The sequence below is a fragment of the Penaeus japonicus genome, unplaced genomic scaffold (assembly GCF_977035675.1).
Source record: "Penaeus japonicus unplaced genomic scaffold, GWHDUDI00000001_assembly GWHDUDI00000012, whole genome shotgun sequence".
In the NCBI taxonomy this organism is placed as follows: Eukaryota; Metazoa; Arthropoda; class Malacostraca; order Decapoda; family Penaeidae; genus Penaeus; species Penaeus japonicus.
Window position 1 is genome coordinate 17,952,232 of NW_028234414.1, and position 12,500 is coordinate 17,964,731.

Consider the following 12,500-nt stretch of genomic DNA (forward strand, 5'->3'; position numbering starts at 1 on the left):
GTCACTTCTTATGAGATGACTGTGATGATATCATGACAATGAAATTATACGTAACTTTTACTTCCATATATAATAAAAGTCATTATATGGAAATCAACTACCTCCGAAGACGTAAGATTAATGATTTCCAATGAATAAAATAAATATGAAAATGGATGGATAGATGAATTAAAAATGAATAATAAAGAACTAACATGTGTAGATGAAGGACCTGGTATTATGGCTGATGAAATAAAGGGGAACCAAACGCCAAAATAAAAACAATTAGGGGATTGGAAAGGTTGCATTAACGAAAGAAAAAAAACCTGTAACGCAGATTTTACTTACGTTCTCTATCCATGAGAGCTGTGAAGTCAATAAAAATCGTAAGCATATAAAAATCAATATAAAAATACTCTGGTAAAAATGATTAGTCATAAAATCTATAATTGGTAGGATTATACTTGTCATTAATGCAGTTCTAAGAATGGTTTCGTAATCTTTACTGTTTGATATTCGGAATATTCGCATCAACCTAAATCAATTTGTGTGCCATTTATAAAAACCTTTTTACTTTTTACAAGTCGAATATGTAAATTTCTCGATACAGCTCTCCTTTAGGAGGAATCATATATCGTCAGAATTATTCGTTATCAGATTTTGCAGGGTGAAGAATGGTGAATTTCTAAAACTCGGCGAAATGTTAAACTAGAGGTGTGTATAATGGTCAATAACAGTTTATGTACTAGCCAGTGACAAAATCCGAATTTATGCCTTAATTTATTAAACGACTTACTTTCCATTCTTTATTGAACTGCTTCCTAACTATGCCTAGTCTGATACTTATGACATCACTAAGACTCCTGTAGTAACTGTAAGGAAAATACCTAACACCTGAGTAAAATAATTACCTCATGGTTATTCTAAACACTATTCATGAGTCTACCCTCACCAAACATGCTGATATTTCATTTTCTGTTAGGCGAATACAAAGAAAACGAGCCGATACTCACCCTGAACTTGTATATTAGCTGAAATTTCATCGCGATAAACGCGGTTTTCAGCATGGCAAGTGTAAGTGCCAGAGTCTGCTGCTCGGGGAGATGTGATGATAAGTTTACCTGTGGATATAAGATATATAGGTTAAGTGACAAGTTGCTGATGACAATTTTCTCCAAACTAAAAAGGAATTATAGCTCTGATGACTAAATCTTGGAAAATGTATACATGTGTATTTGAAATTATTATTATTATTATTATTATTATTATTATTATTATTATCATTATTATATATATATATTCTTTTTGCCTTATCAAGCTCTGAACATGCTTATCTTCCACTGGACTATTGTGCAATATATCCACACAACTGTCAATAGTAGGCCATGTCTCATGGGTGAATTTAAAGAAAATATTTACATGGTTATGAAAAATACTTGGTTTCGTGGTGTAAAAAAGAAATATCTGAATATAGATTCATTCGCATGTATGCTGAAATTATTGAAGTGGTATTCTATCTAGGAATATTAAACGCGTGGTTGAGTGATACTTACAGACTCCTTCCTCCGAAATGGAAGTCTGGAAGCGTGGGGAAGCAGGTAATTTGTCTGCGTCCTTGAGCCATGTGATCTTTGGCTGAGGGAAGCCAATCACGTGGCAGGACACGATCAGCTGATCGTCTTCAATCACGAAACGATCTGGAAGGTACGGAAGGATTACTTTCCATTGTATGGTTATATATATATATATATATATATATATATATATATATATATATATATATATATATATATATATATATGTATACACACACATTTGTATATCTTTATCTATGTAAAAATGCATAATGAATAACTAATTCATAAGGCAGAAATAAAATCATTGTTGTTCCAATTATTACAAAAAACAAAAAACAAACAAGCAAAAAAAAAAAAAAATGGTTACCTCTGAGGCTAGTCGTGAAGGTGGGCGGGCTAGGCTTTTGTTCGTCCTCACCCTTCACCCTCAGATCGCACGTGGTTGAAACGCGTCCATGGCGGTTTTTAGCAGTGCAAGTATACTCGCCGGAGTCAAAGCGACTGGCATTGAGCACCTCTAAGGACGCCACGCCCTCATAGTAAGAGATCTGCAAGTAAGGATATTTGGTATTAAACACTATTTGGAGAACTATCTGTAATGTCTACACCCTTCAGAAATACTATTCTACAGTGGGAAATATCGGCTTAATAATTATATTTTTAAAAGTTACATGAACGATGAACAGGCTATCCTTTTTCAAAGTAATGCATTTACCTTCATTCTCTCGTCATCTTTGATGGGAAAACCTCCCTTGAACCACTCAATCTCTGGGGATTCTTCCTCTGGCGTGTATATGATATTGCAGGTTAGACGGACTCGGCATCCTTTCACAACCTGACGGTCCTGGAGCCTGGTGCTAAACTTCGGTCTTCTCTTGGGGTCACGACCTCGACCCATCTGGTTAAAAATCAAAAATAAATAAAAGGTTAGTTTGAGACTGTATAATTATAGCAACTCATGTGACATAAGATTTGCAGAAATGATTAAGTACGGATATGGACAAACTTCGACTCACATCAGGGGTCTGGGTTCGAGATCGACGGTCCAAGGAGCCGTATCTGTCGACATCAATGAGCTCTTTCTCGGAGTATTCAACCTTCCTCTTGCTTCGTTCGGCCTTTCGCCGTTCCTCGGACTCTTGGTACTCTCGCTCCTCTTCTTCTTGCATACGTTTCCGGTCCTCCATTCGTTTTCGACGACGTTCCTCTTCCTGATAGATGATTAACATAACATTAAACTTATTCATAGCATGCTAACATATAAACAACTACTTAGTCGCTGTCTGTATGATGTGCATTACATACAAACACAAAATCTGTATCTGTAACTTATGATCTATCTCTCTATCTCACACAGCTTTCTTACCTTTTTGAGGAACTCCTCTCCCTGCATTCGCAACTCCTCTTCTCTCTTTCTCTTCACTTCCTCACGACCACGGAGCTCTTCCTCAAGCCTTTTCTTCTCCTCCTCCAACTTCTTTCTGAATGCAGCCTCCCGCTTTGAGTCTTCCTCGGCAATAAGCCTGTCCTGCTCCTCTCGCTTTCTTCTCCTTTCCGTTCTACGTTCCTCTTCTTCTTTGAGCATACGTTCCTCTTCTTCCCGTTCCTGTTGCTTCTTCCTTTTCTTTTCCTCTCTTTCTGTCTCCAGCTTCTTTCGTCTCTCTTCTTCCCTTTTCTTGTTCTCCTTTTCTTCTTCTTCCTTCATCTTTCGTCTTCTCTCTCTTCTTTCCATTTCTTCCCTGAGGAATTTCTCTTCTTGTTCTTTCATGGCCTTTTCTTCCTCTAACCGTTTTAGTCTCTTCTTTTCTCGTCTTTCGGCATCTTCCCTATTAATGCGCTCTTCTTCTTCTTTTCTCAATTTCTCCTGTTCCTCTTTTCTCTTTTCTAGTCTCTTTTTCCTTTCTGCTTCCTCCTTTTCTAGTTGTTCTTGTTCTTCTTTCCAATACTTTTCTTGCTCTTCCCTCTGCTTTTTCAGTCTTTCTATTTTTTCTTGTTCTTCCTTCTTCAGCTTATCCAGTTTCTCAATTCTTTCCTTTTCTTCCTCTTCTTTTCTCTTCCTCCTTCTCTCGGCAATTTCCTTCTCCTCTTTATTAAGTCTCTCAATCTCTGATTTACGCATCTCGCTCTCTCTCCTGGATCGTTCTTCCTCTTGCATCTCAAGTAACTTCTCTTCATCCCTTCTCATCTTCTCTTGTGCGGCGCGTCTCGATTGTACTTCGTCTTTTTCTCCCTTTAGTATTTCCTCCTGTTTTCTGAGTTCAGATCCTCTCATGGCTGTTACGTCTTCACCGGCCTCTCTCGACTTCACGCTCCTCCTTCTCTCTGGCGCCTCCGGAGACTTGTGTTTGGCGGTTTCCATTTCGTTTTCTTTTAAGCTGGATCGCTTTCCTGGAGATTTGGCTCTTAATTTTTCCTCGTCCTTGATACTGGAACGCTTTCTGGGCTTTGGCTCTGGCGACTTTGCCTTTGCTGGCTCATCCGTCGTCTCTTTGGCAGCCTTAACCTCTGCCTCCTTCAGACTGGACCTCTTCCTAGCTGGTGGTTCAGGGGATTTGGTTTTCCTCTCTACATCCTTCGAAATGGACTCCTTTGCCTTAGCAGCATCGGTTTCCTTTATGCTAGACCGCTTCCTTTCCTTTGGCTCGGGAGATTTTGTCTTCTCCTCTTCCTTGGCCTTTGCTGCCTTGGTATCGACCTCCTTTATGCTTGACCTCTTTCTCTCTAAAGCCTCTGGAGATTTCGATTTTTTCTCTTCCTCTTTAGACACCTTTCCTTCCTCTTTAGATATGACCTTGGCTTCTGCGTCACGTACTGCCTTGGTATCACCTTCCTTTAGACTGGATCTCTTCCTTTCTTTCCGCTCTGGAGACTTGGCCTTCATGGCTTCCTCTCTAGATATAACGGTCTCTTCTTTATCCTTTGGCTCTTTAACGGCTGTGACATCGCCATCTTTCAGACTTGATCTCTTTCTCTCTAATTTTTCTGGTGATTTGGCTTTTCTTGCATCATCCTTCGAGGAGACTTTATCTGCAGCCACAGCATCCTCATCCTTCATGCTGGGTTTCCTTGCATCCTTCAATTCAGGAGATTTGGCCTTCTTAGCTTCCTCCTTCCGGAGTTGCTCTGCTTCTTTCAGAGTTTTAGTATCGCCTTCTTTTAAACTGGACCTCTTCCTTTCTTTGATCTCTGGAGATTTAGCTTTCTCATCTCTGGAAACTTCGTTAGCCTCTTTCTTTGCCTTGGCATCAACCTCAGCCTCTTTCTTTGCCTTGGTCTCAACCTCAGCCTCTTTCTTTGCCTTGGTATCAACCTCAGCCTCTTTCTTTGCCTTGGTCTCAACCTCAGCCTCTTTCTTTGCCTTGGTATCAACCTCAGCCTCTTTCTTGGCCTTGGTATCAACCTCAGCCTCTTTCTTTGCCTTGGCATCAACCTCAGCCTCTTTCTTGGCTTTCGTATCAACTTCAGCCTCTTTCTTGGCTTTGGTATCAACTTCAGCCTCTTTTTTGGCCTTGGTATCAACTTCAGCCTCTTTCTTAGCTTTGGTATAAACTTCAGCCTCTTTCTTGGCTTTCGTATCAACTTCAGCCTCTTTCTTGGCCTTGGTATCAACTTCAGCCTCTTTCTTGGCCTTGGTATCAACTTCAGCCTCTTTCTTAGCTTTGGTATCAACTTCAGCCTCTTTCTTGGCTTTGGTATCAACTTCAGCCTCTTTCTTTGCCTTGGTATCAACTTCAGCCTCTTTCTTGGCTTTGGTATCAACTTCAGCCTCTTTCTTTGCCTTGGCATCAACTTCAGCCTCTTTCTTGGCCTTGGTATCAACTTCAGCCTCTTTCTTTGCCTTGGCATCAACCTCAGCCTCTTTCTTGGCTTTGGTATCAACTTCAGCCTCTTTCTTGGCTTTGGTATCAACTCCAGCCTCTTTCTTGGCCTTGGTATCAACTTCAGCCTCTTTCTTGGCTTTGGTATCAACTTCAGCCTCTTTCTTTGCCTTGGTATCAACTTCAGCCTCTTTCTTGGCTTTGGTATCAACTTCAGCCTCTTTCTTGGCCTTGGTATCAACTTCAGCCTCTTTCTTGGCCTTGGTATCAACTTCAGCCTCTTTCTTTGCCTTGGCATCAACCTCAGCCTCTTTCTTGGCTTTGGTATCAACTTCAGCCTCTTTCTTGGCCTTGGTATCAACTTCAGCCTCTTTCTTGGCTTTGGTATCAACCTCAGCCTCTTTCTTTGCTTTGGTATCAACTTCAGCCTCTTTCTTGGCCTTGGCATCAACCTCAGCCTCTTTCTTGGTTTTGGTATCAACTTCAGCCTCTTTCTTTACTTTGGTATCAACTTCAGCCCCTTTCTTGGCCTTGGTATCAACTTCAGCCTCTTTTTTGGCTTTGGTATCAACTTCAGCCTCTTTCTTGGCCTTGGTATCAACTTCAGCCTCTTTCTTGGCTTTGGTATCAACTTCAGCCTCTTTCTTGGCCTTGGTATCAACTTCAGCCTCTTTCTTGGCTTTGGTATCAACTTCAGCCTCTTTCTTGGCTTTCGTATCAACTTCAGCCTCTTTCTTGGCCTTGGTATCAACTTCAGCCTCTTTCTTGGCTTTGGTATCAACTTCAGCCTCTTTCTTGGCTTTGGTATCAACTTCAGCCTCTTTCTTGGCCTTGGTATCAACTTCAGCCTCTTTCTTGGCTTTGGTATCAACTTCAGCCTCTTTCTTGGCTTTGGTATCAACTTCAGCCTCTTTCTTGCCTTTGGTATCAACTTCAGCCTCTTTCTTGGCTTTGGTATCAACTTCAGCCTCTTTCTTGGCTTTGGTATCAACTTCAGCCTCTTTCTTGGCCTTGGTATCAACCTCAGCCTCTTTCTTAGCTTTGGTATCAACTTCAGCCTCTTTCTTAGCTTTAGTATCACCCACAGTACCTATCTTCGCCTTGGTATCATGCTCAACCTCTTTCTTTGCCTTGGTATCATGCTCAACCTCTTTCTTTGCCTTGGTATCATCCTCAGCCTCTTTCATGGCTTTGGTATCAACTTCAGCCTCTTTCTTTGCCTTGGCATCAACCTCAGCCTCTTTCTTTGCCTTGGTATCAACCTCAGCCTCTTTCTTGGCTTTGGTATCAACTTCAGCCTCTTTCTTGGCCTTGGTATCAACTTCAGCCTCTTTCTTGGCCTTGGTATCAACTTCAGCCTCTTTCTTGGCTTTGGTATCAACTTCAGCCTCTTTCTTGGCCTTGGTATCAACTTCAGCCTCTTTCTTGGCCTTGGTATCAACTTCAGCCTCTTTCTTGGCCTTGGTATCAACTTCAGCCTCTTTCTTGGCTTTGATATCAACTTCAGCCTCTTTCTTGGTTTTGGTATCAACCTCAGCCCCTTTCTTGGCCTTGGTATCAACCCCAGCCTCTTTCTTTGCCTTGGTATCAACTTCAGCCTCTTTCTTTGCCTTGGTATCAACTTCAGCCTCTTTCTTGGCCTTGGTATCAACCTCAGCCTCTTTCTTTGCCTTGGTATCAACCTCAGCTTCTCTCTTGGCCTTGGTATCAACCTCAGCCTCTTTCTTTGCCTTGGTATCAACCTCAGCCTCTTTCTTGGTTTTGGTATCAACCTCAGCCCCTTTCTTGGGCTTGGTATCAACCTCAGCCTCTTTCTTTGCCTTGGTATCAACTTCAGCCTCTTTATTTGTCTTGGCATCAACCTGAGCTTCATTCTTTGCCTTAGTATCAATATCTGATTTCTTTGTCTTTCTATCAATTTCAGCCTCTTTCTTTGTTTCGGCATCAACCTCATCTGAAATAATTCCAAACTGTTTTTTGACTGTAAGGTCGCCTGATGTTGCTATGCTCCTCTTATCACTCACAGCAGTTTCCTCTGAACCTTCTTCCAGTTTTAAACTTCCTTTCTTTACACTGACTTTCCTTCCTTCCTGTACTCTGAGGTCATCGATATCTTCGGAGACATTGAACTCCTCTACCGTTGTAGCTTCTACAAGACCACCTTCATTTTGAAGCTTCATTTCGACTTCTCTCAACGATGTTTCGATCTCACTGAGTTTTTCTTGAAGGCCTGAGGGTGAGCTTAGATCTATATTAAGATTAGCTGACTCTTCACTTGTCTCGTTAAGCTTTTCTTTCTTTTTAAGTGAGAGAGTTACGTCAGAGGATGTGGTGCTCTCCATGTATGCTTGAGTATTACTGTCTATCTGAGTGATTTTCTTTTCTACTTCAGATTTTGCTGACTCATCTTTCACAGTGATGCTTACTTGCCCAATCGCAGATTTTCCGGATATTTTAGGCTCCTTAATTTCTAGGACACTCTCTATCTCACTAGCAGAATCAGCACTAATTTCGCTGGTGGTAGTAAGCTCACTAGTGGGTTCCTCACTTGTCTCTCGAGCTTTCATAGCAGCTGCTTGTTTTGCTAAAAGTTCTTGTTTCTTCAACAAAAGTTCTTTTCTCTTCCTAGCTAGCTCCTCTTCTACCGATTCTGCTGTATCCTGTTTAGCTGGGTCTACTTTAGACTGTGTTGTCTGTTGATCAGCAGTGAGCATCTCTGTGGCTGAGACAACACTTGTAACAGCTTTCAGGGATTCTGCCGTAATATCTTGCGGACTGGCAACAGCCATCTCTTCGGCGTGTTTTTCAGAGGCCTCTGCTACATGGAGTTCTTTCAAGTCTTTATTTACAACAGATTGGGCGTTCTGTTCCTGTGCTTTCTCTTCGGATTTCAATTTTTCGGCAGTTTCCCCCTTTTGGTCGGCTTCCTCTACTTTAGCCGTTTTAATTTCTGACACTTTGCTTGTTATTGCTGTCTTCATTTCTGAAACTTTACTCGTTAAAGCAGACATAAAGCCCTTCTTTTTCTTTTCTTCTGGCTTACCTTTGTCTTCTGATCCAGACTTCTCATCATGTATTGACTTTTCCTGCGAGCTACCCCTAATCTGTGGGGGAGATTTTTCTTTTGATAGTCCTCTCTTGGGAGACAGTGCACCATCTGCAGGCTTTGTCTTTTCTGCAGAAGACCCTCTCTTTTTTGATAAACGCCTCTTGAAGAATCCAGTTTCCTCCTTAGGAGCATCAGCTTCAGAGACTGACTTCTCTTGAGATGCAGATCTCTTCTGAGTTGTCGATTTTTCTTCCGAGACCTCTTTTTCCTGTGAGACAATTTTGTCTTGAGATTCACCTCTCTTCTGAGGTTCAGTCTTTTCCTGTGATAGGCCTCTCTTTTGTGGTTCGGTCTTTTCCTGTGATAGGCCTCTCTTTTGTGGTTCGGTCTTTTCCTGTGATAGACCTCTCTTTTGTGGTTCGGTCTTTTCCTGTGATAGACCTCTCTTCTGAGGTTCAGTCTTTTCCTGCGATAGACCTCTCTTTTGTGGTTCGGTCTTTTCCTGTGATAGACCTCTCTTCTTCTCAGCCTTCTCCTTTTCTGCTGCGGTCTTTGCCTTTTCATCCTCCAGTTTGGCATCCATGGACAGGCCTGAAGTTTCATTTTTCCCAGTCTTGTCAATCACCTTTACTTGCTTATGATCTTCACTCTCCAAGGACTCTGTAGTTAGTGACTCACTGCTAGGAGTCCTGTACAGTTCTCCTTCAGTCTTTCCTGAAAGAAGATGCTCCATTCGTGCCAAAAGTTCTTCTTTGCGAGCCTGAATCTGCTCTGGAGTGAGAGTTGATCCATCCGCTTGAGTTTCAACACTAGCGACCTTTGCATCTTGTTGCTTTTGTTCGTCAAGTTTGACCTTCTTGGCTGACGATTCAGTTTCTTTATCAGCTGCTGAAGCTAGTTTCTTTTGTTGATCAGAAACTGGTTCATCAGCTGGACGTTTTTTGTCCCCAGGTTCTGTTATTTTTTGTATTCCTCCAGTGGTCTTTCCTGTAGACATTTCCGCTACTAAAGGCGGTTCACCTACTGTGGCAGACTCACCTGCACCTTCAACAATACCAGCCACAGCTCTTTCAGGATGAGCAGCAGGCCGCTGTGACACAATGGCAGCTTCCGACTGCAGGTCAGCTTCTTGTACAACTATACATTCAACTAAAGATCCACTTCTCTCTTCAGCAACAGTTAGCATTTGTGACATGTCTTCTTTATTAAATACATTAAGGTTAGCATAGTCTACATCAGCTTCCTGAATCATAACAGCTTCCCTTGTGGTATCAGTTAACATTTGTGCTCTGTCACTCATCCCGTGCATGTAATCAGGCATGTCCCTGATATCACCAGACATTCCCATTTGCTCATAACCTTCTACAGCCTCATGGAGAGTTTGGTGAATGTGTGCTTGAGTCTCCTCAGGGCTCAAGATTGACAGGTCCTCAGCTTGGACATAACCTTCTCTGATAGCAACTGCTACAGCTTCTCGATAACTAGGATCTAATTGCATAGCTCTCTGTTGTTCTGGTGTAAACCCTTCAAAGGCTTCAACATGTTCATAACCATATTGTTCAGACTGTTGCATCGGTTCTAACATGGAATGGAATTCACTTACATCGGCTTCAGTTTCTTCAGCAGTGGAAGATTTAGGAAGGTCCTGTGAAGCTGTGTAATACTCCTGGACATCCTGTTGACCTACACCTGCTACTGTCTTTTTGACCACCTTAGCTTTCTGTGCCTTAGGTTGCTTCACTTTCAGACTCTTTGGCATTCCACTAACTACTTCTGCTTCTTCCATGACTAAGGCTTCATGCTGACTAGCTTCCTTCACTTGAGCCTGTTGAGCCTGAGTAACCTGACCTTGGAAGGTTTCTACATCTTCCATAACTTCAGCACTGGTAACCTTGAGGCCTTCTTTACCTTGAAGAACTGCTTTGGCATGTTCAGATTTCATTTGGTTATCCGAAATGGGTTTCGCTTCTCCTTCATATACCTCTGGAGATTGGATGACAGCAGTTTCGCCTGGTTTCTGAGTCTTCTTAACAGATGCTTTCTTTACTTTCTTAGAAGGTCGTTCTTCTGAGTCTATAGATTTTGCTTGCTCCATTGCTTCGCGAGAACTAACAGTTACAGCTTCATGGGCAACAAAGCTTGGGTATCGTTCAGTTTCTTTGGCTACTTCAGCAATGCCAGGCAGAGTACCAGTCTCAGAAAGTAACTGTTGTTCTTCTGTCGTCATGGCTTCCCTAGCTTCAATGGTTCTCTTGGCTTGTCTTCTATCGATTTCTTCGTCCTTCATCTTCTCAAGGCCAGTTAAAACCTCTTGTTGTTGAGCCTGAGCTACAGCAAGGCCGGGGGTATCTTTACGTTCTGCCTTGGCACGAAGACCTTTGTCAGTTTTGATCGATTTTGCTCCAGCACTCATGATCTGAGGCTCTTCTGTTATTACCGCCTCTCCCTTGCCAAGAACATGGCCTTCTTCAGCATGTGTACGCAACATACTGATTCCTTGCTCACTAAGTGAACGCAGATCAGCTTGCATTATATTCTTTTCGCTGATATGAGCAACACCCATGCCATCCATGGATACAGTTTGTGGAGACAATTGTTCCTCATTCCATACTTCCATCTCAGGCAAATCAGCAATATCAGAACGGAGTGCTTCTCGCTCTTCTACCATAACTGCTTCCATTGCTGACAGTTCTTCCACATCAGCTTCTGTTCGTGCATCATCATAAACTATATCTGACATGCTCATATAATCATCGAAAGCTTGGTTTTCTACATCAATAACCATTGCTTCCATGATAAGTGGACCCTTCCGAGAGGTTTCTCTGGTGAAACGGAGAGGAGGCAGTTCTGCTTGGTTACCGTCTTGAGCTGCAAAAATGACATTGCATTTTAGCTAGTGAAAAAAAAACTTGCGTGAAACAACATGGAAAGTATACCATTTATATATCAATTCAGAGACGAAATAAATAACAATGTTACCTGAGAGACGATCAGATATTTCATCTGCATAAATCTCGGCAATTTGTCTGGCTTCTGCCTCAGAGATATCTGGGGTCTCGTAGAGAGATAGCGATACTTCTCTGCCGTCAATGCTTACAGATATATCAGCCCTCTCGTCCTCACACGATGCTTCCGACACTGCCGACTCGTAAATAGAGATCTGTGAGGAACGTTCTTCATTGATGGTAGACAATGACGGGTTTCTAGCAATACCGCGTGCATCAGCTAGTGCCATTGCAGCTGCCATCTTGTCACTCTCCTTCTGAAGAAGCTTATCTATACAAAGTAGGAAAACATCGTTAATTTCAAAAAATATTAGCAAATTATTTTTGTCAACTTATTTGAAAAATGTATAAACAAAGTTCTCAGGTACAGTGACACCAAGTACTCCAACATGTATCCCATCATTTACCTTCGAAGCCAAGAAGAGCTGCAGATGAGGATGCAGATCCCATAACATTATAGGCTTCACAAGTATAGGTCCCAAGGCAGCAGGTGCCATCTTCACCACTAATGATTCTATGGATGTCACCTGGTTTGAGCTCTGTGCCATCTTTGAACCATTTAAGGACTGGCTGAGGAACGCCAATCACCTGGAGAAGACCAGAAGGATATATCAAACAACATTGTTTATGCAAAATACAACGTTAATATACTGTATGAAGTTTGCAATGCTGTGAATATAATTAAAACTTGTCAATGAAATATAGTACTATCGTTGAATGATTACCTTGCACTCTAGATTAACAGTTCCTTCCTGAGAGAGCACAGCCCGTAGGGGTTCGAGGAAGACAGGCTTTTTGTAGTGTCTTGGAATAACCAGCTTGAGGGAGGCTGCTGTGACGCTGTGACCGAAGTCGTTGCTTGCCAAACACTTCCATTCTCCCTGAGAACGGTAACGATGTTGCGTTAATATTGAAGATTTTTTTTTTCTAAACATTTCTTAAACTACGTTCTATACAGATGTATTTTATCTAATACAGTTTTATGTCAAGAGCCACGAAGGTAGAAAGGTAAGAAAGATAAACAGACGTATAGATATGTCGTTACAGATCTATATCAATAAAATGCATCTCA

The 12,500-nt window shown here is 41.8% G+C and overlaps 1 protein-coding gene across 24 annotated transcripts in view; it reads right to left on the reverse strand.

The window, feature by feature from the left end:
- LOC122266136 (uncharacterized) overlaps positions 1-12,500 on the reverse strand; it is a 383,334-nt gene that overhangs the window by 279,281 nt on the left and 91,553 nt on the right. For 20 of the 24 annotated variants that reach the window (XM_086542571.1, XM_086542570.1, XM_086542567.1 and 17 more), the window contains 11 exons: positions 12,154-12,309; positions 11,836-12,016; positions 11,403-11,699; positions 5,137-11,291; positions 2,923-4,986; positions 2,573-2,767; positions 2,272-2,454; positions 1,924-2,104; positions 1,533-1,676; positions 993-1,100; positions 328-345 (listed from right to left, as the gene is read on the reverse strand). In XM_086542571.1, coding sequence (XP_086398697.1) covers positions 328-345; positions 993-1,100; positions 1,533-1,676; positions 1,924-2,104; positions 2,272-2,454; positions 2,573-2,767; positions 2,923-4,986; positions 5,137-11,291; positions 11,403-11,699; positions 11,836-12,016; positions 12,154-12,309 — 9,682 coding nt within the window. Of the gene's footprint in view, positions 1-327; positions 346-992; positions 1,101-1,532; positions 1,677-1,923; positions 2,105-2,271; positions 2,455-2,572; positions 2,768-2,922; positions 4,987-5,106; positions 11,292-11,402; positions 11,700-11,835; positions 12,017-12,153; positions 12,310-12,500 lie in introns of all 24 variants that reach the window. The other 4 variants (XM_086542561.1, XM_086542553.1, XM_086542550.1 and 1 more) reach the window with 4 other exon arrangements.